This window comes from Sitophilus oryzae, unplaced genomic scaffold, assembly GCF_002938485.1.
Source record: "Sitophilus oryzae breed Bouriz unplaced genomic scaffold, Soryzae_2.0 scaffold_690_pilon_pilon, whole genome shotgun sequence".
NCBI lineage: Eukaryota > Metazoa > Arthropoda > Insecta > Coleoptera > Curculionidae > Sitophilus > Sitophilus oryzae.
Window position 1 is genome coordinate 2,323,709 of NW_022147296.1, and position 24,833 is coordinate 2,348,541.

The 24,833-nt window shown below is 33.0% G+C and overlaps 4 protein-coding genes across 6 annotated transcripts in view; 1 reads left to right on the plus strand and 3 right to left on the minus strand.

Moving 5' to 3' along the window:
* Positions 1 to 8,784, minus strand: part of LOC115888243 (LIM domain only protein 3-like) — a 109,633-nt gene extending 100,849 nt beyond the window's left edge. The window contains exon 1 of one of the 2 annotated variants that reach the window (XM_030907904.1): positions 8,618 to 8,784. The gene's annotated coding sequence lies outside the window, so the exon portion shown is untranslated. The remainder of the gene's footprint in view (positions 1 to 8,617) is intronic. The other variant, XM_030907905.1, reaches the window with a different exon arrangement.
* Positions 8,785 to 15,468: 6,684 nt separating this feature from the next.
* Positions 15,469 to 17,120, minus strand: LOC115888266 (15-hydroxyprostaglandin dehydrogenase [NAD(+)]-like). 2 transcript variants are annotated; one of them, XM_030907935.1, is made up of 6 exons: positions 16,955 to 17,120; positions 16,763 to 16,883; positions 16,600 to 16,667; positions 16,137 to 16,293; positions 15,817 to 15,997; positions 15,469 to 15,686 (listed from the first exon to the last, which is right to left on the minus strand). In XM_030907935.1, the coding sequence occupies exons 1-6, from the start codon at positions 17,051 to 17,053 to the stop codon at positions 15,545 to 15,547; spliced, it is 768 nt and encodes a 255-aa protein (XP_030763795.1). In that variant the 5' UTR covers positions 17,054 to 17,120; the 3' UTR covers positions 15,469 to 15,544. The 2 variants fall into 2 exon arrangements, with proteins under 2 accessions (XP_030763795.1, XP_030763794.1); XM_030907934.1 differs by having other exon boundaries at positions 16,600 to 16,706; positions 16,955 to 17,117.
* A 141-nt stretch (positions 17,121 to 17,261) lies between these two features.
* On the plus strand, positions 17,262 to 21,463 carry LOC115888268 (DNA repair protein XRCC1). The gene is made up of 6 exons (XM_030907936.1): positions 17,262 to 17,430; positions 17,486 to 18,011; positions 18,188 to 18,809; positions 20,430 to 20,669; positions 20,842 to 21,090; positions 21,276 to 21,463. Exons 1-6 carry the CDS (start codon positions 17,380 to 17,382, stop codon positions 21,445 to 21,447), a joined length of 1,860 nt encoding a protein of 619 aa, XP_030763796.1. The 5' UTR covers positions 17,262 to 17,379; the 3' UTR covers positions 21,448 to 21,463.
* The window catches only part of LOC115888215 (cytoplasmic dynein 2 heavy chain 1), a 63,647-nt gene continuing 60,272 nt past the window's right edge, over positions 21,459 to 24,833 (minus strand). Inside the window, exons 55-60 of the mRNA XM_030907848.1 lie at positions 24,488 to 24,759; positions 24,252 to 24,375; positions 23,065 to 23,369; positions 22,811 to 23,007; positions 21,679 to 21,868; positions 21,459 to 21,624 (exon numbers count right to left, since the gene is read on the minus strand). Coding sequence (XP_030763708.1) covers positions 21,481 to 21,624; positions 21,679 to 21,868; positions 22,811 to 23,007; positions 23,065 to 23,369; positions 24,252 to 24,375; positions 24,488 to 24,759 — 1,232 coding nt within the window. The 3' untranslated portion in view covers positions 21,459 to 21,480. The remainder of the gene's footprint in view (positions 21,625 to 21,678; positions 21,869 to 22,810; positions 23,008 to 23,064; positions 23,370 to 24,251; positions 24,376 to 24,487; positions 24,760 to 24,833) is intronic.

Here is a 24,833-nt window from a genome sequence, read left to right on the forward strand (position 1 = left end):
ACCCTTATTTTACAGCTACTCCAGTTTTTAATACCATATACGAGATGGTATAGGCTTGGTGCATTTTAGTTGATTTCAACAAATTCCGACCGCAGCGAGGATAAAATATAATTTGCAATATTAATGGTATAATTTTTTTAATCGACTAGTGACTAAATGTTTTATGAACATCTTCTAAAATTATAATTATGTACCTTTAAAAAATATCGTTATAGCCGTAATAGCCCCAATTATGATCCCATTAGCAAAGCCGGTGATTAAAACTATGCTCGCTACCGTAGTTGAACTCTCTATCGTCTCTATCTAAAAAGTTTTTTTGGCTGGAATAATAAAAAAATAAATAAATGCCTTTATTGTCAAAAAATTTTACAATTTGTAGACAAAGGTAAAGTAAACAAACAAAGTAAACAAACAAACAAAGAAAAGAGAATACAAAACATTATACAAATTACATTGTTAGTCTTATTGTTTAAAATAAACATTTATAAATGTTTACAATGCCAAAAAATAAAAAAATAAAAATAAGATGATGAACTAAATAAATTTATTTCGATGTCATTGGTAAATATAGTAATAACAAATATTAGACCAGTGTTTACAAGATCAAATTCGATTATCAAAATATAAGTCATTTACGGCGTAGAAAGCCTTGTTTAGTAAATAAGATTTCAATGCTTTGCGAAATGAAGAAAATGATGTTATGGATTTAATTTCAAATGGCAGGTGATTGTGCATTTTTTCGAGTTGTATAATATTGAAGTTTTAACTAACTCTGAGCGTGGGGTAGGTAGATAAAGATCTTGCTCCGCGTTCCTGAGTGGATAAGTGTGAGATGGCCTTTCTTAGGAATCTGATACATGCTTACGTATTAGGCAAACGGATTCAAATATAAATAAAGCAGGAAGAGTTAATATTTTTAATTTTTTAAACAAGTCCTGGCAATGAGTTCTGCTGTTAGTTAAATTGAGTCGCACAACACGTACCCCAGAATGGAAGGGCATATCTGAGGTGCGACTCAAAAAGTGCATAATAATAAACAGTTCTAGCCACTGACAAGTTAAGCTCCTTAGAAACAGATCTTGATGCAAAACAGGCAGAGCTTAATTTTTTCGACAAATCGTCGATATGCATGTCCCATTTGAGAGAATTGTTTACAACAAGCCCTAAGAATTTTACAGATTTTACGACGTCAATGGTGGTGTTGTTAAGTACAAAAGGCTGCAGCGAGTTTTTATACGACAAACCTTTAGTTTTAGAAATGTCGAGACTCAGGAGGTTCGAATCGCACCATGGTGATTAAGTCATTTGATATTTTAACCTTTAACTTATAATAAATTATAATACCAATTACAAATAATTAATGGTACCAAATTATTCGTTAAAAAATGGTTTTTCCAAATATGCTAATGAGGTACTAGAACTAAAAATCCAAACTAGCAGATGTAAAAGATGCAAAAATAAGCAGTATTATAGATTAGGTAAATAAACGCAAGTCTTTATTATTATGCCTCGATTTAATAAGAAAATGGACGAGACTGGAATGCCGGAAGGGCTGCAATATGACGATATTGCGAATGCCTCCCCCATCGGAAAGCAATTTTACCAACCCTCTGGAAAGGGGATGGTCAGCCTGGCAGCTGGGAGCGTGATACCGTCTTGGAGAATTCGATTTTAAACGAATTATAATTCTTGCTGTGGTCATGCCGGTCTCGGACTTTCAAATATGTGCTCAGGAAAGAAATTAAATTAAGCAAAATTGAATAAAAAATTGGTTAAGTGCGAGTCGGACTCGCGCACGAAGGGTTCCGTACCATCCATTATCTATAAAACATTAGACACTATTATTATAAACTTTTTCCCGATTTAGCTGAAATTTTGAATGCGCGTATAAGTAATTTAAAAAAAAATGAAGAAACACATTACTAAAAATTGTATTAATCGATAATAAATATGTAAAAAGTAAAATTAATTATTATGTAAAAGTATTGTTACGGATTCCGTGGGTCCACTAATTTAAACTCACGATAAAATACTTAACGAATTTATTATCTCACTTTATACACACAATAACTAACTATTTATAAAATTCCTTCACTTGCCACACAAATTGTCCGATTCGTAATAATTTAAAGTGCGGTATATTCAAACTCCAAAAACTGCGAACTACCAAAGCGCGGGCCTTTATATACCCCCTGGCGAGTCTTTCTGGAACGTTCTAAAGAATTCTGTAATTTTCTTTTACTTTCTGGCGAATTCGCCAGGTTCCTCAATGCACGTTGCTGTTATGTAGCAGTAATGCAGTTATGCAACCAGTAATACACCTTGACCTTGACAATATGTAAAAATTAAAAAAAAAACGATTAAAAAAAAGTCGCCTTGACTAGGATTCGAACCTGCCTTACTACGGCTCCAACGTCATAGCAGCGTATAAGTCCTAACGCTTTCAACCACGCGGCCACCGAGGACTTGAAAGATTCTATGTAAAATTCTTACTTAAAAGATAATGTTTAGTGAAAGTACTTTTTTATTTATAAACATTTATTTAATTCTGTTTTTGGTATTTGTTCTTATAGCGGCAACATAGATACATTATCTGGAAAAATTTCAACTGTCTAGCTATAACGGTTTATAAGATAGAGCTTTGTGACGGACGGACGGACGGACAGCGAAGTCTTATTATAGTAATAGTGTTCCCGTTTTTACCCTTTTGGTACGGAACCCTAATCGATACAACAGTGCTTCTGATGGCATATCAATATCTGAGGACATGGACAATCTTAACCCCTATTGCAGCAATTTGACAGACCATGACAGAAAAAAGGCAGATGTCGTCCATACGAATCAATTTATTTGATTAAAAAAAGTTTCTAATATTTTTTAAGTTAACTATGGATGGGTTTATACATATGTAAATCCGTCATGCATCGTCTCTTGTTATTTTTAACCTGTCTTATTGGTTTATTTCAAAAATGACAGATCTTACGTGTATCACTAAGAAAAAAATATAAAGAATTATGTTTCAAACTTTTGTGTAAAAATATATTTGAATCACCCTGTATAGCTATGAAAATATTTTTAAAATGTGCGTTGTCGTTGTTTGGTTGTTCGTATATTATTGTTGCGGACCCGTGCGGATTCGGCCTAACCTGACTAATATGCCCCGCCCCCATTCGGGAACGAATGGAATAATCTCGAGAGACAGAGAACGGCAGCTAAGAAAATTCGAGTAAAATCTGGACTGTCTGTTTCTCTCAATGACTAAAGAATCCAAGGACAAATAACACCCGAGAGCAAATTGTGACGCTGTCACCAAACAATGCCGTGGCACATATTTTTCTTAACCTAGCTGTTTGAAGCAATATTTATATTTTTTGATAATTGTTTTTATGCCTATGGTGTATCATCCTAATTAATTACGAAAAAAACGTATTAAAATGTTAACAAAAGGTACAAAACTAGTATCGACGTATAGCACATATCAAGTACATATAGATTTTAATTGAAATTGAAGAATAATTATCGAATTCAATAAGAAAACGCTAAAAAGTTGGAGTGGACTGTTTATTTACCTATGAAACGTAACTCCTGGCTCTTTCTTATCGCTGTTGCTTTTACACTTGAAAGCTGAACAACTAATCACCATTGTAATAAAGTTTATACAAAGTTTACTACACACAAACTATTAAAAATCGCTAAAATTGTCGCTGGTGACCAAATGATGACTCATTGTTTGCCACCAAACCAAAAAAAAGGTCACAAATTCTGCTGCAGCCCGTTAGGGGCGTTACATGTCCTTATATTCTTTAGTCATTGGTTTCTCTCATATATAATCCGACGCCTGGGCAGAGTAAGTAGATCGCCGAGTAGCGACAGAAACCGTCGGCTCTTTTGATGTGGTGGGACCAAATTTTCTTTCTCTCTGTTAACGTGTTTGACAGATAGACTACGTACTGCTCAACTTATGAAGTGGTCCTATAAACATGGTATACACTGCTCATAATTTGAAGTGGAATTAATTATAAAGTTTTATACATATTTTTTTTGTTTTGTTTTATCCTTATTTCTAAATTTGAATGTATAAAATATCTTACAGATAATAAATAATTAAAAAAACGATTCGTTGCCTGAGGTATACTTGAAATAAAGTATATAGAGATATTTGATAAATGGCAACAGTGGCAACTTCGCTTCTTCATATGACAGATAACCTACTTATTTCGCGCAGCCGCAAAGAAAATTAAAAACGGGACTGTCGCTACTCGGCGATTCGGCCTGGGGCCTGAGGAGGACAGAAACAAACAGATCGGTCGATGCGTACAATTGTCGCGATAAATTCTAAATAAATTCCTTTTAGATAAATAGTAAATAAAGTAAAGTAAAAAATTTGAAGTTAACGTCTCCTTTTTGCTGCCAGGGCTAATCTAACCGGGGCCTACTTTGTTTACGCGGAATCCGAACCGCGGTCCTCGGCCATATCATGGTCAATGGCCTACCGACTTGGCAAGTGTCTAAATCGACTCTTACTCACGAGATATCTGATCGCATCCGGCCTCGAACCGGCGTGAATGAGCAGTGTGGGTCAATAGATTTTACACTTTTGCCTTTTTTGGACAACAGCACGATACAGAGTTTCGAACCTGTCACCCATCCATCCCCTAGTATCGCCTTACGTCGCTTAACTTCGGTGTTCTAATGGGAACTGGTGTTTCGACATAGCTGGGCCATTGTCTAAATAGTAAATAAGTTGTAAATAGTTCTTTAAGTAGTTTTATCGTTATTGTTTTGTTTCTTAGTGTAAAATTTATTATATTTACATAATTCATTGGCGTAACTACAGGGGTATCCGGGGGTGCTGAGCCCCCCCTAGATACTGCTGGGCACCCCTCAGAGAAATCTTGAATTATGACTCTTGGCTACGTATTAATTTTTATTTGCTTGTGTTGTAGTAAAAATGACGTTTTCTAGTTTTGTTTAGTTAATATTATTTTGTTGTGGTTAAAAAAATGTGTTAATTTTTATTTTTTAGAAAATTTGTAGGTATTTAAGTAATCTACGGGAACACGGTTTGATACCCAAGTCTATGAAATTTATTCATAGAGAAATTCATGTAAACGTTTTATTCAGAAAATGTGTTTTTTAAATTATTCTTCATTTTTTAAAATACCAAAGCCCTGGGCTCAATTTCACTGGTCTCCTATACTGTTGTTTTGAAAATCAGCTGTAATGCACCAAGCCTGTATGAACATTAAGAATTGTAATTGTTTTTTTCCTTAGTATTTTAATCAGTGGATTTTGTTGGAGTATTATTTAATAGTGACATTTAATTTATTTGTTTTTATAAGTATATTTTTTTCTATATATCGATATTTCAAATGTATCGATATATTGATGCCCCTTCCTAGCTCCTCTCCTCAGAAGCTCATTCCGCTATCGATACGAAATTAAATTGAAGAAAAAGTTGACTATATCGTATTATCTAGTTCGTTTCCTGATATTTTCAATAAGTTTATCAATATTGTTTTGAGAATAAAAATGTATTTAAAGGTTCGAAAAATAATATCACGGTTTTATTATCATTCCCGTTGAGAGTACAAGAAAATAAATAAACCCAGACAGCGTTTCGAAAAGCTCAGGTTTCTGATTAGGGATTTTTCCGTCAATTTTTATATTTAGAATATTTTATATAGAAAATATCGTTATACTTTAAGACTTTGCTTACAAGGCTCAAAGCAAAGTAAAGTGTCGTCTTCCTGCAAAGATACCCTAACCACTAATGGCGATCTACAATAGCAATATTGCACTGTCTGGCTCGTTACATCCTCAGAATTGCCGGCGATTGTGCCACTCATTAGTGGTGATCGTTAGAAAGGACAGCGGAAACCGCAACTCCTTTCATTAGGGCTAACAAGGGCCGGAATGGGTGGAAATGACAACGTACCAACAAAATAAGAGACGCTGGAGTTAGCGAGAAGTTACTAAATATTTTAAGAAAAGTGACTTCTGGCAATTTAATACATAACATCATATAACCAGTTTTTGGTTATATCTCAGTGGCGAGGCCTAGTTTAATACTTTGGGGTAGTGATGGGAATACCGGTTCCACATGCGAAAAACACACAGAAAAATACCGCGATTTTGTAACCGAGGTTCCGACTTCCAGTGTTGCGGTCCTCGTTAAAAATATATCTAACATATCTATATTTGTAGATTAATGAAACTTTTATCCGCCACTCATTTTCCAAATATCGAGTTTATAATTGTGCATAGTCAATCTATCTCCTTTTTAGAAAAACGAAGACATTCCTTGTTATTTTCCATCAATTTTCGTTTAAATAATCAACGGCTCATATTTATGTGTATTGCAATATAATATATTTAATGTTAAAATCAAGAACAAAGTCCAAACCACTGTCAAAACAATTGTTTATTGGTCTAACCTAACCTTAAAAAAAGATATAAACAATAAAACTGATATAAATGTATAAAAGCAAATAAAATATTTTTATTTTATTTTATTTACTTTTGCGTTTCATCTTTCAAAAAACGCTATTTTATACCATGCCTAGTACATACCAAAAATCGCTATTTCGAAAGTAACATAGCGACGGGAGCACCAACGCCTATAGTAACCGACCAAATCGCGACAGGCCAAAACCGAAACCCTAGAAGAGCTCCAGCGACTGCTGGAACGAAGAACGTGGTCGCCGAGGTCGAGCGTCGATAATCAGTTACAGCAGTTACTTCTGTTCGCGACAGGGAACTAAAACTATAGGAGCGCGACGGCTAGAGCGAAGTAGGTCGCCGCCGAGGTCGAGCGTCGATGCCCAGTTACAGCAGTTACTTCTGTTCGCGACAGGGAACTACAACTCTAGGAGCGCGACGCGACGCGACGGCTGGAGCGAACACGTCCCGATCGAGATCGCGCGGCGCTATGGACATATCTACCGGTTCCAGATACTACTGTTGGCCACCGACGAAATCGCGACGGCTGGAGCTAAACACGTCGCTATGCGGTTACTACGGTTCGAGCTAACTTCAAGTGCGATTATAAATAATTTATTTGCAAATTATAAATAATTTATAATTTTGTCGTCATTATGATCGTCGTTCTTCAGTAACAGGTTCCTGATTCGTTGTGGAGCGCGACACGACGTTACAAAAAAATACCGCTCCAAAATCGCGTTACTCAAATACCGACACATCACTACTTTGGGGTGCCTTAGAAAAAATGTGAACCACCCCCAATATTACCCTATAGTCAGGTAACACTAAAAACGATCAAAGTAGCTGGTCTTAATAAAAAAAATCTAAATTTACCATCTACAGTATGTCCCCGGATTCGGATTGTCTTTAAAAGAGTTTATTTTATTGAAAAAAATACATTCTTCATAAAAAATTTTGCTTATTTTAAAATGGTGATTAACCATTTTAGAATAAGCATATGCTTATAAGAGTTTATACTTTCCCAAATTTCAATACCGTTTTAGAAAAAATTATAACGTGTTGTTATGGTAACATAATTTCATTTTTATTCTTTGATAGATTTTTATTGATAGAATTATAATTATAATATATTATATTATTTTTATTTATATGATGAAATTTTGATATAATAATTTAGTATTAACTAAGAACACGGTATGTCGCTAGTGGCAGGAAAAATATTTTTTAGAGGTTACTAGTTTAATTGGTTGCCTAAAAAATACATATAATATCCTTTAAATGTATTTTTGTCAATGAGAAATAGTAAAAAAATAATTTTATTAAATTTAGACCTGGGCGTCGAGAAAATACTGGTTTGTTTTTGAACTGAAAACAGAATTGACATCTATGGTAAGGTTTTATATTGTTTTAATACACTCTCATGAATATTTTTCATATTATAAGTGTTTACTATAAGTATTACGTTTATAAAATAAGTCAATGTAATTTTGAAGTTACTAGTCAAAGAAACATTCCACTTATAAAGAAATAGTTTTTATATATTTCTGTTAACTATACTTATGTAAGTTTTATCAAAAATATTGTGATTTAATTACTAGCTTGTAGACAAAATTTATTTTTAATAAACTATATTTTTAATATTTATCTATTTTAATATTTTTATGAAAGTTACTCTGATATACTAATATATCAGAGTAACTTTCAAAATAAATGCTTAGAATTCAAATATAGCAAAAAATTTATGAAGAATGCATTTTTCTCAAAATGTCAATAAGTGTTTCCTCTTGTAAAGACAATCTGGGGACATATTGTATATTCCAGAGATTATTAGTAAATTAGAAAAGCAATTTTTATTAATTATTATTTAACAACTGGGTAAGTATAAAATGTATTTTAATTTGTTCCTTTATACTGTTGGTATAATTTTATATAAATAATGTATACCATTCTATACTTTTTAGCAAAAAGAACATGTGCATCATACTCTATGAAGTTATGTATAAAATTAAATATCAATTATCAATTCCATTTATACTGTCTTGATTATTATCACAAATAAAACATTATTTCCTTTCATATTTTGAAAAAAAACGAAAAAATAAAGTAAATGAATTTTTATTATTTTATATATTATTTTTAAAACATATCAAATTTTATTCTTCTAACCACTCACCAATTAGTCCCTTCAGGTCGAAAAAACAGCCTAAAACCAAAACAATACTCGAACAACGAAAAATTCTATCCTCACGTCACTGACCACGTTGCCAAATCCGTTGCCCGGCGCCTGTGGACGGCTTCCTGGATGATGCTGACGCGGCACTGGACGCCGATGCCGGCGGCAGGACGCTCGGTTGCGGCCGTCCAGACGCCAACATGCGCCGTCGGCATACAGGGGGAGAGTGGAGGGATTGACGGGCGGAATGGGAGCAGAGGGGGATACGGTTGACGGTCCATGGACTGGTGTCGATTATTGTTGGAATGATGCGAGTTAATAGATGTTACTAACGAGTACGGTGATGGGGTTAATAATAAACAACAAATTGTAACACAAACTCGTACTAGGTTATATAAAGATTTTTAATGTTTTTGAACTAGTTTCTTTTTCTTATTGCTGACTTATTATTATATTATCTGATGCGAAATAACATTTTTTGAATTGACATTATTTAACACTCCTAAATCTCTCTTTCTCTCTCCATCTCCGTTTCTCCCCTCTCTCTCTCTCTCTCTATCTCAACATCAAACAGTAAAACATTTTTGATAAATCTTATACCGCCCATTTTAATCTAGAAGATTTTCTAACGTGAGGTCTCGAACACCTCCGCTGCCACCATCAGACAATACTGTAAACAGCGGACTAAACAAATACACGGGTTTAAATAGCGAATACAGAAAAGGGGAACTATAATTTGTGAAAATACTAAAAATAAGAAAGTAAATATTTTGATATGTTCAGAAGGTTTAACTTGTATTATAATTTATTATTCAAGGAAATAAATGTTTTTAGATGAGTTCAACTACGGTAATGAGCATAGTTTTACGCACTGGTTTTGCTACTGGGGACATAACTGGTGCTATTTCGGCTATCACGAAATTTTTTAAAGGTACATAATTATAATTTTAGAAGATGTTCATAAAACAATTAAGCACTACTTGATTAAAAAAAAGTATACCATTAATATTGATCAAATTATATTTTATCCTCATAGTGTATACCTGTTGAATTTTTTGATTATGTAATGAGTACTTTGTTTACTCACTTGTTTCGTCGAACTGCTTGAACCCATTTTTACTTTTGATCAAATCGATATGAGAAGTTGTGAAGCTCTAAAATGTTATTTCGGGAGAGCGGAATATCCGAAAGAGTTGAGTTATTGAATGTTATGTAACCAAAAATTACTTAATTACGCTAGCCTTTACACGTTAACATTTTTTCGGCAATTTTACTAATATTTGAAATTGTCACAACACAACGCGACGTTCATTTCGGGTTCTTTTTCACATCATTTTTACTATCCGTTATTTGACATAAACGGTAAAGGACTGCCTGAAATATTTTAGTTTAACACTTCTAATTTCTGCCGTAACGAGCACTGTGGTCAGAAGTTTTAAAATCAACTGAAATTCACCAAGCCTATGCTGCCACATTGCCCATATCAAGATGTTGTTATCAGCTAATACTAATATAAATATAGTTACTGGGCTCCCGTAAACCGCACATTAGCGACTAAAGGTTGATAAACTTCGTTAGTTGAATTAGACTTTTGATTATCCACGCAGAACCCAGCAAAAACCTAACAATATATACTCTGTTATAGGTAACAACATATATACTCTGTACAGGTAAGATTCGACAGACGATGGCAGAAGAAAAGCAGATAACGGACCAATCTATTTAATTTACTAAAAAAGTTTCTAATATTTTTTAAGTTAAATATGGATGGGTTTAAATATAAATCCGTCATACGTCGTCTCTTGTTGGTTTTAACCAGTTTTATTGGTTTATTTCAAAAATGACAGATGATACTTCGATTTTATTGGTTTGACGGAACGATGAACGACAAACGGACGCCGATGCGTATGAACTCGCCTTTAGATTTTTGAGGCTTGTCAAAGTCTTGCTAAATTATAGGTTATAATTTTGTGTCAACTTATGTCAAATACCCTGCGTTTTGGAAGATGATGCACATAGATAAATGAAACAAGTTTAGATTGGAAAGCCCGTCAAAATTTTGGGTCGCGAAATTATATTGGGTCGCGACCGTTGTACGCGATCTGGCGCTGCTATAACGGTTGCTAAGAACAACCGCAAACACAAACAGAAATAATTTTCTCTCGTCAAAGTCAGAATCTTCAAAAATTAAAAAGTCTTTCAAAATCTAAACCGCTCTCATTGAAAAAAATCCAAAAAGTGTTTATAGCGTCCATTTTCCAAGTAATTATTGCTATCTTGTAAGTTTAATTTAAATTTTATTTACTCCAACCCGTGATAATTGTGGAAAAGTGGCATTAAAAACTTAAAAAGCTGTGAACTGCAAAAACCATCGTGCATCGTGGCATAACGTCGGTTTCTAATGTTTCATAGGTATTTCATACATGTCCTTATATAAAATAAAGTTTCTTGTATGCAACACACTGTATTTTATTTATAAAATTAAAAGAAAATAATAATAAATTTGAATAAATAATATTTGGCGATATAGTTCCGGAAAAAGCCGAACCGCTCCGAAATTTTCAAAAGCTTTGGGTCGCGACCTTTGCAAGAATAGCGCCAAATAGAGTTTACATTGTCCTTATGGGCACTTTCCAATCTAAACTTGTTTCGTTTATCTATGATGATGCATTTTGATTCGTGTTATTACGTGTGTTTTATGTTTTTTGAAGTCAAGTGGAGGAAAAATCGACGGAAAATTAACTGTAGACCCAGAGCACAGTTTATAGTTAATATTCGCTGCCCAGGCAGAGTCTTATACCACCAATAAAGTTACCATCAATAAAGTTTGTATACCATCTCGTCGTAGATAAGAGCATCTCGTATATGGTGCTCGTACTAAACATATAAAAAAAGGATCGTACTAAACATATACTAAAAAACTGAAGTAGCTGTAAAATATCGACATCACACGATAGGTAAATAATGGATTTTAGTACTGCACATGTACTGCAGAAAAATAATGTCAAAAGGTACTGATTTAAAAAAATTAAGATTAAAGTTAATTAATCAACCTTTAAGATATAAAAGTTGGTAAGTGTTATTATTAATAAAATAGTTTGTTTTATTTATATTGTTTTATTTATTCTTGTGGAATATTACAAGTTTGTATTGGTATGTACATAGGTAAGTTATATTGATAAATATAATAATAAATTCGGGAAGTTTCTTGAAGCTTGAAAGTAATAAATAGTTCTTTTTCTTATATTTTTTTGGTATGTGGTATTTTGTTCTTGCTTGTTTTGTATAAACACATACCTACCGTTTTTAAATAAAATACTCGATTACATTTTTTCAGTTTTATACAGTTTTTTTCACAATATTTTGAAGTAATCACTTGTCAGTCAAATTTTAAAATATATTAATTTCCTGCTATGCGTTCCAATTGTACCAACTTATTTCTTTGTAAAATAAAATAAACTACTTTGAAAATAAAATGACAGACACATCTATCACTGTCAAGGATCTTGTCGTTGGACAGACTTGGGACAGACTATATTCATGTACCCTGTCTCCGTTCTGGCCTTGTCTTCCTTCAAGACAGACGTCATCTCTGACGGCCGAATCGGGTCAAAATACAATATTAATCAGACGGAGTGCGTCGTGGAGACACTGTAACAGTGCATTAAGGTAATGGACAGTGTTTTTCGTCCACAACGTCAAAGATCGGCCCGTTGCATTATTCAGCCGATGGCCCGTATTTATGGGCCGCTCACTTCAAAGACGACCCGGACATCAATATTTTATAGAAGGACAGAAGCAGGGGAGTTTGTATATATTTAATTCGAAAAGTAGAGTAAAAAAACAAATATACAAGTCGAGTTTTTTATTATTAATTCTCACTCCGCCAAAAAGTGGCTCAACCCTATAACTTCTTTATTTTTTCAAACAAAAACACGAGAGTTGGTATTTAATATAAATTCACCGGCAAAGAAAAAACGGCCACTAAAAACTAGTCCCAATTTCAAAGTTGGATTTCTCGCGAACCACTCATTAGATTTTGCTGCTTTTTTTAAAATTGAAATTAATTCCTCCTTAACGGATGCTATGTCAGAAATTTTATTCCGAATTTATTTTGAGCATATACAGGGCACAACAATAAGACGAAGTTTTTTGCCCGAACTTTGTAACACCCTGTAGGGTGCAGCAGGTATAGTAGCTATTGCTAAATTAAATCACATTGTAGCCTCATCTTTTGTGAGCATTTTATTTTTTTAATCACGACGTTATCTCTGTTTGTATTGGAGATACGCTGCTTTAAAACGAACGTCTCTGAAAAATGCTTCACAGGCAGAAAGTTTTATGTATAAATAATGAAGGTGACATAGGCGAAAACGGATTTATGAGTATTTGCAAATGACAACGGTTGTCAAATTAAAAAATACCATTATCTGCATATTATCTGTGACCGATGTTGCTCGTGTTGTGGCTTTAATTGAGGATGGCCGAAGTCAACGGTATGTGTCCGATACCCAGGGTATACCTCAAACAACAGTCCAGGATGCCTTGAATCGGTATATGGAAACGGGAAATTTCACCAGGCGAGTGGGTTCCGAAAGAAAACGGAAGACAAATGTAATTGACGACCGCTTTATTGTCCTGAATACTTTACGAAATCGTAGAAATACAGCGTTTCAGAATCAACATCTACTACAAGCAGTGCGTAGAACTCAAGTCAGTGAAAAAACATTCTCACGAAGACTAAAAGAAAACAGCTTGTCTGCAAGAAGGCCTGCCACGGGACACCAGCTACTTCCAAGACATCGTCGAGCACGTCTTCAGTTTCCGCGTTTACATGTGAATTGGGTTATTGAGCAATGGACTAAAGCTTTTTTCGAGGCGTTTGTTTTAAAGCAGCGTATCTCCAATACAAACAGAGATAATGTCGTATTTAAAAAAACAAAATGCTCACAAAAGATGAGGCTACAATGCGATATGATTTAGCAATAGATACTACAGCTGCTGTTACAAAGTTCAGGCAAAAAACTTCGTCTTATTGTTGTGCCCTGTATATGCTCAAAATAAATTCGGAATAAAAATGTTTGACGTAGCATTTGTTAAGGAGGAATTAATTCACAATTTAAAAAAAAATCAGCAAAATCTAATGAGTGGTTCACGAGAAATCCAACTTTGAAATTGGGACTAGTCTTTAGTGGCCGGTTTTTTTTGCCGGTGTATGACATAAATTAGAATTGATTGACGCATTGACTAATGAAACATTGACTAATGTTTCGGTCACTTATAAAAAATAAACATTATAAATAATATAAATATGACATTTTTAATATTACATATGATATGTACCGGGTGCATGACCAACTAAGAATGGACGCCGGCTGTATCTCAGCAACTACTTATCGTATAACTTTGAGGAAAAGATTGCAATAAGTAAACCGGCCAAGAAAAATCGCTGGAAATCATTTTCAAGTCCGAAAAATGTCCGCTAGGGGGGCATCTCTGATAGCCAATCAGAAAACAGGATTTTTCTCAAAAATATACAGGTGAACAGGTATTTTAAATATTGCTGTTGTAATCATCGAGAAATTTGTAATTTTTTTGATATAGCGTATTTTGCTCTATCTCATAAAGTGGTGGGGGAAGGTTAAATTTGCTTTTATTAAAACAAGGATAACTCTGGTTAGGGTTAGCCGATTTAAACAAATTTGGTCGTTTAAAGAGAACTACCAAAAAAAAATTGTGTTTTTATTTTGAATTATATTTTATATATGTATTTTTTTTATTTTTAGTTTGTATATCTTGGGTACCTTTCTTCTATACAGTAAGCTTTATTTATATAATTTATTTGAGACAGTAATAGTTAAACGTATTTAATGGCATTTTGCCTTAATCTGTATTATCTGCATTAAGGAGATGAGTATCACACTTTATGCGGTTATGAACATATTCAAATTAATTACAAATGGGCCTATTCTGCGTTGTTTTACATTAATATCAAAAATAAATACTTGAAAATCACACAAAGACTCTCTAAAGTAAGTATATTTTAACAGTCCAAAAACAAATTATAAATAAAATATTCCTGTTGTAACATAGACACACAAATTCTCTTGGAAATAAAACATCTCACCATTAGGAAAATTAAAAACTTATTCTTTATATATATGACAAGAAGAAACAGCAAAATAACAACAAAGAAGAAAAAGAATACATAAAAAGGAACATGTTAGTATCCAGGACGTAGAATATTAAATAATTTAGGCCTTTTTGGAAAACCACCCTCTTAAATAAAATATAATTTTCGAGGGTTTTAAATTTAAGAAAGGAAGACTTATAACAATAAGAGGTATATTGTATGATACTTTAGGAGTTATGAATTATTTAAGAGATTTCTTTAATATGATATCCAGACAATTTGTAGATGGATTTTAAAATTTAAATATAAACTCCTGGTTAGAACCATCCACGTCAAATTTTAAGCTAAAAAAGAATTTGAAAAAAAAAGGCTGAGCATATCAGCTTTATTATTTCATATTTTATTAAACATTTCTTAATAGGACCCCACTAATGGAACTCTGTTGTTTGCAAACTTTTACGGGAGATAGATTCTTTGTATACTTTTGTTGCTTTTTGTTTTATTTAAAAGAGGGAATTTATTATAACCAACATTGTTTTTTTTTCCTTTTAAAAGACAATGCTTTAATGTGCAACTTGTGAAAATTTCTCCCACATACAGAGTGTTTAAAAAAATGTATCATCTCTCGTGAGGAGGTTCCTCATGTAGAAATAAGATATATCTTTTATATCAACATAAGTCCGGTTCTCTTCTGTTTTATAGCTACAGGGGGTTAAAATCTTTTTTTTTCGATTTATTATAATTTATTCAATACAGAAAATTACAGAAATTCTAACAAGCTATAAATCTTTATATTAAACTAATATTGATTCGTCTTGTATTTTAAATCTGTCAGGCATGATATACAGAATCTTCTTTCCACCTTCCACAACCCATACGGTTCCAGTTTTTGCATTTTCTAGAATTTCCAAAATTACAGATGCACATTCTTGAGGACTAAAAATATATCTTTGTATAGAGGTAAATTGTGTGCAATTAACTTATTTCGAAATAGTTCATGTCCATGGAATTTTTGGACACCCTGTATAATAATAATTTCTAACCTAAACACAAAAAAAACGCTAACCTTTGCCTGGGTAGTGTCTTTGATCCAGCATTTTTTTGACGAATTTCTTCATATGCCGGTCCCAAATTTGTACCAACAGGGTTAGCTATCAAGGGTGTTGCTGTTGAACCAGGGCATACACATATCACTTTGACTTTAGTTCGATTATAGTGATCCTGAGTCCCCCAAGCTAATGATAAACCTAAATAAAATAAGTTGCTTTAAATTACAATATACCTGCATGGTGTTGGCCCATCTCTGAATACAGAGGGTTTGTAAAAATCGGATTAAAAATGAGATCCCACAAACTGCAAAAAATCAGTAATTTATAATATTATTACCATGAATAGCAAACTTTGTTGCTGCATATATTGGTCGGTCTCCTGATGGATCTACACCTCTTATAGATGAAACGTTGATAATAACTCCTTCATGTCCTGATTTATACTTGGGAATATATTCTTCCAAACCCAAAAGAACGCCATTAATAGTGCCATTCTATACAATCATCCAAAAAGAATCAAAATATTAACATAAAAGGGGACGTAACTTTTTTTACTGTTGAAAGAAACCAGAAAGAAACTCTTTTAAATTCTCTTACATTCAAAAATTCAAAATAACTGATATATTAAATTATCTCTATATATTAGGATTAGGCAACCAGTTATACACATTTATATTCATAAAAATTTGTTATTGTAATTCTTTTATTGTTTTATCTATTATACTGCCTATAGAAAACAAATTTAAATACTATATTATTAAGATAAAAACACCTGTATCTTATTAAAACAAAACACTTACAATATTTACTGATATTTCTTTTTCCCAAAGTGCGTCATTACACATGCCGGCATTGTTTATCAGCATATCTAAAGATTTGAACTTTTCAATGGTTATTTCAAACGCCCCTGAATATATACTCTTAATAATAATTATTGTTATTATTTTATTACTTATAACTTACTTTTAAAACTATCTTTATGGGATATGTCAGTCTGTACATACACGCATTTATCTGTTCCAAATTCTTGAATTAATTCACTTAATGCCATTCCTCCATTATTTACGTCAGCTATCGTTATACCCTTTAAAAACAATATAATAGATCAAGTACTTTTATATATTTGGATAATAATTAATGCAAATAATTTCTTACCTTTAAACCATTTTGTAAAAGCAATTTTGCCAAGCATAATCCTATTCCTGATGCGCCTCCAGTAATTAAAGCTACTTTACCGTTTATATCGAACTGCATTTTGATAAATTTGTTACTAAGAGCTCTGCTAAGAGCAGATAGAGTAAAATTATTTAACAAAATTGTAATGTTTAATTTAAATATTGACCACAGATAACACATAATCTTATTATGTGTTATCTGTGTATTGACCTAAAACTTAAAAAATAAGTGTAAATTTTGTTTATTCTGTATTATAGGCAACCAGTAAATATCTGATAAATAAATTTTATTTTCTAACCTTACATTTCAGCCGCCAAATTATTTAATCAGCTGTTTGTAAATAATAACAAGAGTAAAATAAAAAAAGAATATTGTTTAACTGTAATTTTTGAAGACCAAGTAGAATGCCTCAAATAAATATTGATAAAATTGTCACTTTTAACAGTGAAGATCCGGTAAATTCTCTTTGAAATTATTTTCTAATTGTTCTAAACATATATTTACTTGTAGGTACATGTAGCTAGCAATTTGCTTGATAACAACCCCTCTAAAAAGTGGAAATGTAAAAACGCCGGCGATAAAACCGCCACAATCGTTTTACAGCTTGATCAGCCTCATGTTATCACTGGTATCGATATTGGCAATGAACATTCTGCATACATTGAAGTCTTAGTTTGTCGTTCTTCCAACGCTGAAAATTATAAAGTTCTACTAGTCATGTCGTCGTTTATGACTCCCTTAGAGTCTAGACAAAGTCAAAACATCAACAAAGTTCGGATGTTTAAACAGGAAGACTTTTCTGAGCCTGAAAGAAACGAAAAATGGGATAGACTTAAAATTGTTTGTACCCAGCCGTTTAATAGACACGTTCAGTATGGGCTTTCGTTTATCAATTTCTATTCAAATAGTGGCGGGAAAGCGGAACCTAAAAAACAAACTATGGGGAAGTTTTTGATTAGGCCAGAGTCTCCCGATAATATATCTGCAGGTAGTTTATTTTTTAAACAGAAAGAAATCAAAGACGACACACTCAGAGGTGAGTTTTGTTTAATTTGTTGCCTTGGAGGGAATAGGTATTTATCTATTTTTTGTATCTAACAGTGAAGTGTTCTTTTTTTGTCAATGTTGTGTTCATCAATTAAAAGTAACTAAACTAGCTGTGGCAATATCGAGGAATATTGAATAGAATTTTTTAAATTAAGATTTTTTTAGGAGCAGCTGCAATAAGGGAAGCTTCCACAGCTGCACATTCTGGATCTCCTGTTGTCAAAGAAAAAATCAAAATTAATGGGCCTTCTAAAGATTATCAAAATAGAATGGACAGTCCGAAACCTAGAAATAGGGATGAATTGTTGTATAGTAAAGATGAGGAAGATATCAATGAAAAAATTGATAAAGTAGTTCAGAAAAAAGCCAAAGAAAAAGCAGAATTGGAAGATGAACAAAAAAGAAAAAATGAAGAAACAATAAGGAAGAAGGAACAGCACAAAAAAACTAAAGAGAGCGAAGATGTTGATAAAAAGCCACTGAAAAATAATACTCCGAATAAAAAAAGATCTAAAGAAAAAGAAGAGATACAAATAAAGCAAAGAAATGTAGAAACAAAAACTAAAAATAACGAAACGCAAAAAAGAAAGTCCTCAGAAGACACACCACAAAGAAAAAAGAAACTCAAGCTACAAAAACAAAGGAAGCCATTTGCTAGATTACTAGAAGGTGTGGTTCTGGTGATCAGCGGTATTCAGAATCCTGACAGAGCTAGTTTGCGAACCATGGCACTGTCGATGGGAGCAAAATATAAACCGGATTGGGACAATTCCTGTACACATTTGATGTATGTAGAAGTAGACTGCTTAAAAGTCTGACGTCACATTATTTGGCGGAGCTTAAAACCTTTCCAAACAAAGCCTTAAATGTAGGTAAAATCCCAAGTAAGCAATTATTCAGTTGAGTTTATTTTCGTTGTGTTTAATATCATACGTTTAATTAAGGTTTAATTCTTTACTGGGGCCGGAAATAGTGCGTCAGGCATCTATAGCTCCTAGAATAAAAAACTTTGGTAATTTTATTTTTTTCTTAATAAAAAATGGGTAAGATATATACTAGGATGTATTTTAGGAAAATATTTTAACCTCTACTACAGGGTGGCTCAAAAAAGTGTGAGTAGATTGGGATGATTTTTTTTAAATGGAACACCCTGTATATTGTTGCATTTTTGGCTTCCTTTCAGATCACTATACATAATCCTAAGATATGAGTAAATATATTTCGATAGTTTCAAAGATATTATTAAATAAATAAAAAATATAATATTCAGCCTTTCATAAAAAAAAATTGGCGCCGGGAGGCACGTATAGCCGCCCATACTAAAATATGTTAATAAAAAGTTGGTAGGCAGTTCTTTTAGTTTCAAAGTAAAGGAATTTTTCCAATTTTTTTTTATCTCAAAAACTGTGACTTTAACTGATTTTGATGTTATTACAAATTTTGTTGCAAATATTATTCCTAATCTTATATTGAAAACCGCGTTTCGCTAGCTACTGTAATTTTGGAGTTATGATTTTTTTAAATTTTTAACCCCCTCCCATACCCCCTTACCAACCCCCCACCCCACCAAAAACTAATGGCCAGATTTTCGGGGCCACAGTATTTTTGTGCCAAATTTGGTTAAAATCGGTTTAGCGGTTTTTGAGTTATCGTGTTACAGACGGACAGACAGACACCATGAAAATATTATGTATTTAGGTCATTTATGACCCAAATAACTCATTTTGAGTGAAATTAAAAAAACCGTTTTTTTGTCGATCTTAATAGCCTACCGTACCTATTGGTATGGTTATTCTTGGAGCTGCAGATGCCCGACGCACTATTGTCGGACCCTGTACATAGGAATATCTATATTATTACTTTGTATATGATTATTATACAAAGTTTAATTAAATGAACTTATTAGCAAGTTTTCTGAATGAAAGTGAAAAATGTAAAGTTATAATTGGCTAACTTGCTAACACTTTTACAATAATTATACATATAACAAATGTTTTATGTACGCGCTATTTAAACCCGTATATTTGTTTAAGTCGGCTCTTTACAGTATTATCCGATGGTGGCAGCACCGGCGGAGAATTCACCAAGCCTGCTATAACCTCAAACTGTTTAAAACTACTAGATAATTTTTAAAATTGATTTATTTTTATAAAATTGAAGTGTATAAATTATATTAAAAGTAGTATTGTAATATTGCTTAATTGATCTCTAGATTTATTTACCCCGATATTTGGAAATGTTGTTAAGCTCCGCTTTTTGACGTGACGTACCTACTATTGTATATTATTTAGAATTAAAAAATAATTACACTATACGATAATGAAATTATAGCTAAGACTAAGAGTGTTTTTAGTTAATGATAAGGTATATTCAACGATTTTATAACCACCCAGTACATTTTATTTAGATGCGCATTTGCAAATACTCCTAAATTCAATCAGGTTAAAGGTAGAGGGAAGATAGTGAAAAGAAAATGGATAGAGGACTGTTATAATGAGAAAAAACGACTACCTTGGAGGAGATACGCTTTGGACAAGGCAGATAACGGACCTGAGAGTGAAGAGGAAATTTGGGAGGAGGAGGAACATCAATTTCCTCCCTCTGATGATGAGAGAATTGTCGAACCGTCGGATGCAGAAGATGAAACGTAAGTACAATTTTTTTAAATAAATATGGGAGTCAAATTACCTACAATAATTTTGAGATATTAACAAAACTGGAATGCCACTTATCAAGTCAGCCATATTTAATTCCCTTCGCGATCTTGCAAATTTCTCATTCCTTATTTTTTTAATTCAATATCAGTTCACAACTTTCAGAAAAGAGAGCGGGTATGACGTAGAAGATAAGATAAGAGAGATACAACAAAAGCAACAAAGAAATGACAACTCTAATGACATATATGACAGGAGTACAGACAGTGAGCCTGAGCGAGAGGAATGTAACGGTGACCTTGAAATTAAAAATAAACTTGAAAACATTTTTGACAACAAAATTTTCTATATTGATGATGTTTTTGAGGAAGACTTACGCAGAAAACTTAAACAGTATATAGTTGCATATAATGGGTAAGTATTCTGTCATTTTAATTCAGGAGTACAGTGTTTTTCTGTATTACTTTTGATTTATGTAAATGAAGACAACAAAAATATTCTTTTAAAATAATTTATTAACTAATGTATCTAACTTATATTTTATAATCTTTGGTACCACCTTTAGGCGGTTAATAAAATTTATTTGTCTTATTTTCTAGGCTAATTAATGACACTGTTGACAATACCGTTGACATAATGATAACAAACGAAACTAACGCGAAGTTTCTGAAAGATATGTACCCATCGTCAGTGTGCGCGTCTCCTGACTGGATTTGGGAGTGTCACAACACTAAAACACTCGCTCCTATGGACGATTTCGTGTACCAATAAATTATTTTTGATTTTTTTTAATCTTGTTTTTTTTTAATACTCTACATAGAATGCTAATCCGCTTAGAATCCACTCATCTTTATCATTTTGGTTGCAGTCTACTTGAACGTCAGTTATTTTGTGTTCCCTACTTGAGTTGGTGTACAGGGGAAATGTTACAGAATCAGTCATTTTCACCTAAATATAAAATATAATTGTATGAAAAAAATAATAGTGTATATGGACACTCACTTTCTCAATCCAATTCAAGTAACAATCAGGAGCAGTGTTAACACTTTCCGAGTCGTTACGACACTGTTTCAAAACAGTATTTTCAAAAAGCCCGCCTTCAATCAATAAACCCGATAGAATAACGGTTGGATTTGAATTTTGGCGCCATTTAGTTTGTAAGGTTAGGTTATCCAGTGGTATGTTGCCAGATCTAAAATATTAAATTAGTTTTAAAAAAGCTATAGAGAAATCAATAAAAGTTGACGTACATTTGATCAAAGATGTCGAAACTGCTACCAAAATAAATTTTGCTATAAATAGAAGTTTTTTTTGACAAATTTGCAATTAAATCCGCGTTTTGTTTAGATAAAATTGCGACCATAGATAAAAGAAACAAGTTTAGATTGGTACAACGGTCGCTGTCCAAAGCTTTTGATAATTTCGGAGCGGTTCGGCTTTTTGCGGAATAATGTCGCCAAATATTATTTATTCAAATTTATTATTTTCTTTTAATTTTTTAAAATACAGTGTGTTGCATATAAGAAACTTTATTTTATATAAGGACATGTATAAAATACCTATTGTCAAGAAAAATGGCCTATCCGCCAGAAATTAAAAATGTATTACTGGTTGCCTGCACAACCGCAACGTATCCGCCAGAAATTAAAAGACTTTTTCAGGCGCCATCTTTTAGTCAAGTCGAGAAGTAAGGGAATCAGACAATAGAATTGTCTGGTATGAAGAAGTACGCTTTCCGTAAATAAAATTTAATTTAAACTCACAAGATAGCGATAATTACTTTGAAAATGGACGCTTTAAACACTTTTCGGTATTTTTCAATGAGGGCGATTTAAATTTTAAAATATTTTATAATTTTTGAAGATTCTGACTTTGACAAGGGAAAATAATTTCTGTTCTTTTTTGCGGTTTTTCTTAGCAACCGCTATAGCAGCGCCCTACAAAGTATGCGCTCCAAAACAATTATAACTTTTGGCGGCAAGCTGAGCATTCCAATCTAAACTTGTGACTGCGACTGTCAAAAGACGACACTTGTCAAAAGTCAGAGCAAAAAAAGAAGCCATGGCAACATTGCAACGTGCATTTTGATGACGTGCATTCCAACTTTTATTGATTTTCCTATAGAGAGTCAAACCTTGAGAAATCTTGTTTGAGCGAGGCCAAAAACGCGTCCGGGTAAAAAAAGAATGAAAGATCAACAGGTTTCCTTAATAGTTCAGATTTATTACTAGTGTTCCACTTAGATATGCCTGTCATTCTCTGCAAAACAGCTCTTAAGTAAGAGCTGGGATCTTTTGGACCTTTCCATATATCCAGCCAAACTCTAGGGGTCTAAAAAATGTTCTTATTAAAAAAAAATATGTGCTATACATAAAAAATATATTAAACCTGCAAGAATATTAAACTTTCTGCTATAGAAACATCATTTTCGTCAGGTTCCACAGTTCCTTTGGCCACCTTATTTAGATTTGTCAAAGATTTATGAATGGTTTGGATCAGCCTTAATCCTATACAGTATTCCTCAGCTATGTATGTCTCGATAGAAGAGTCATACGGTGTTTGTTCTGGGATTGAGAGTCTTATATAATCCTGTCCATGATTCAATTTCCTCCATAGTGACAATATAGGGCTTAGTTCTTTGTAGTTTGTCTTTATTTGAGATGGAGAAATGTTGCTTTGTTTCAGGTAAAAACCTAGAATAAATTTTCTCACTAGTCAAATTTTGTCTGTATATTACTACTATACTTCTATCTTAAAATTGTATCTGTTGATGATGCTAACATGGTTAGCGAAACGCGCGTCCAGTGCACAAGTAATAGTATAGCAACGTTTTCGAGAAAGTATTTTAACTTTTTGATATATCTTTTACTACGCTCTCTGGAACAGCATGCGGCCCGTCTGGCTGCCGATACCCGTTGCGTTCACTATTGCGCATCGGAAGAAGATCCTATATATATTTTTTTAATTTAGTCCTATAAATTCTAGTATTGAATATAAATCGAACATGTCTCCATAGCGCAGTGCGTAGACTTTCCGACTACGAACCGAGGATTCAGAGTTCGAATCCGGGTCAGTGCAAAAACTTTTTTATTTTATTTTCGTTTATATTCTGATAGTAAAGTATTAAATAATTCCGGTGATTAAAAAAAAACAAATATTTAATACTTTACTATCAGAATATAAACTAAAATAAAATAAATAAGTTTTTGCACTGACCCGGATTCGAACTCTGACTCCTCGCTTGATAGGCAGAACCTCTACGCTCTGAGCTATGGAGACTCGGTCGGTTTATATTCAATACTAGAATTTAAAGGGCTAATAAAAATATAGGATCTTCTTTCAATGTGCAGTAGGGAACGCAACGTTTACCGACAGCCAGACGGGCCGCATGCTGTTCTAGAGAGCATAGTAAAAGATATATCGAAGAGACGTCTTAAAATACTTGTTTTTCCGACGTTGCTAGCTCTCGTACTATAAAGTGTTTTAGTGTATTGAGAAATTAATGTTTTGTTTTGCTGTTGTAATACCAAAGGTTTCAACCCTTAACTGTATTTATCTCTGTGGATGAAACATACCTTTTAGATTTGTAATTAGCTGCATAGAAAGTTGCTTTTCTCTAGCTTTATCTATATTTTCAGGCAAACCAAAAAATGAAGGTAAATCTTTCTTAGGAAATTGCCTGATCGCGTTCATGTAATCCTAGAAAAAATATACAGGACGAATAAAGAAATATGATTTATTGTATTGATGCAGCTGAGAATGATCTTATAACAATTATTTATTTTATATTATTATTACTTATTCTTTTTACCTGAATTTGATTTGAGTTTGGTAAGTTCACATTCAGTCCCATAGGCTTCCATTTGTGACTCAGTGTATCTCCTTTAAAGTACATTTTTAAGTAAGTTTCTAGAATTTGGAGGTCCTCAGATACTTCAACTCGTCCACCGTATACCGCTTCGAAGAGTAGGCCTTTTATGTAGTCCCACGGCATGTTTGTAGACTCACTCTGCCAATAATGATCAGTCAGGTTCAAACTTGTCTGGAGATCCGTATGATTGAATTCATAAAACTTATGCCAACCTAAAGAAAAGTTTTTTAATACAAAGTTTTACATTTTTCCCTTGGTTTTTAAAACCGTAAAATCACAAATGTGT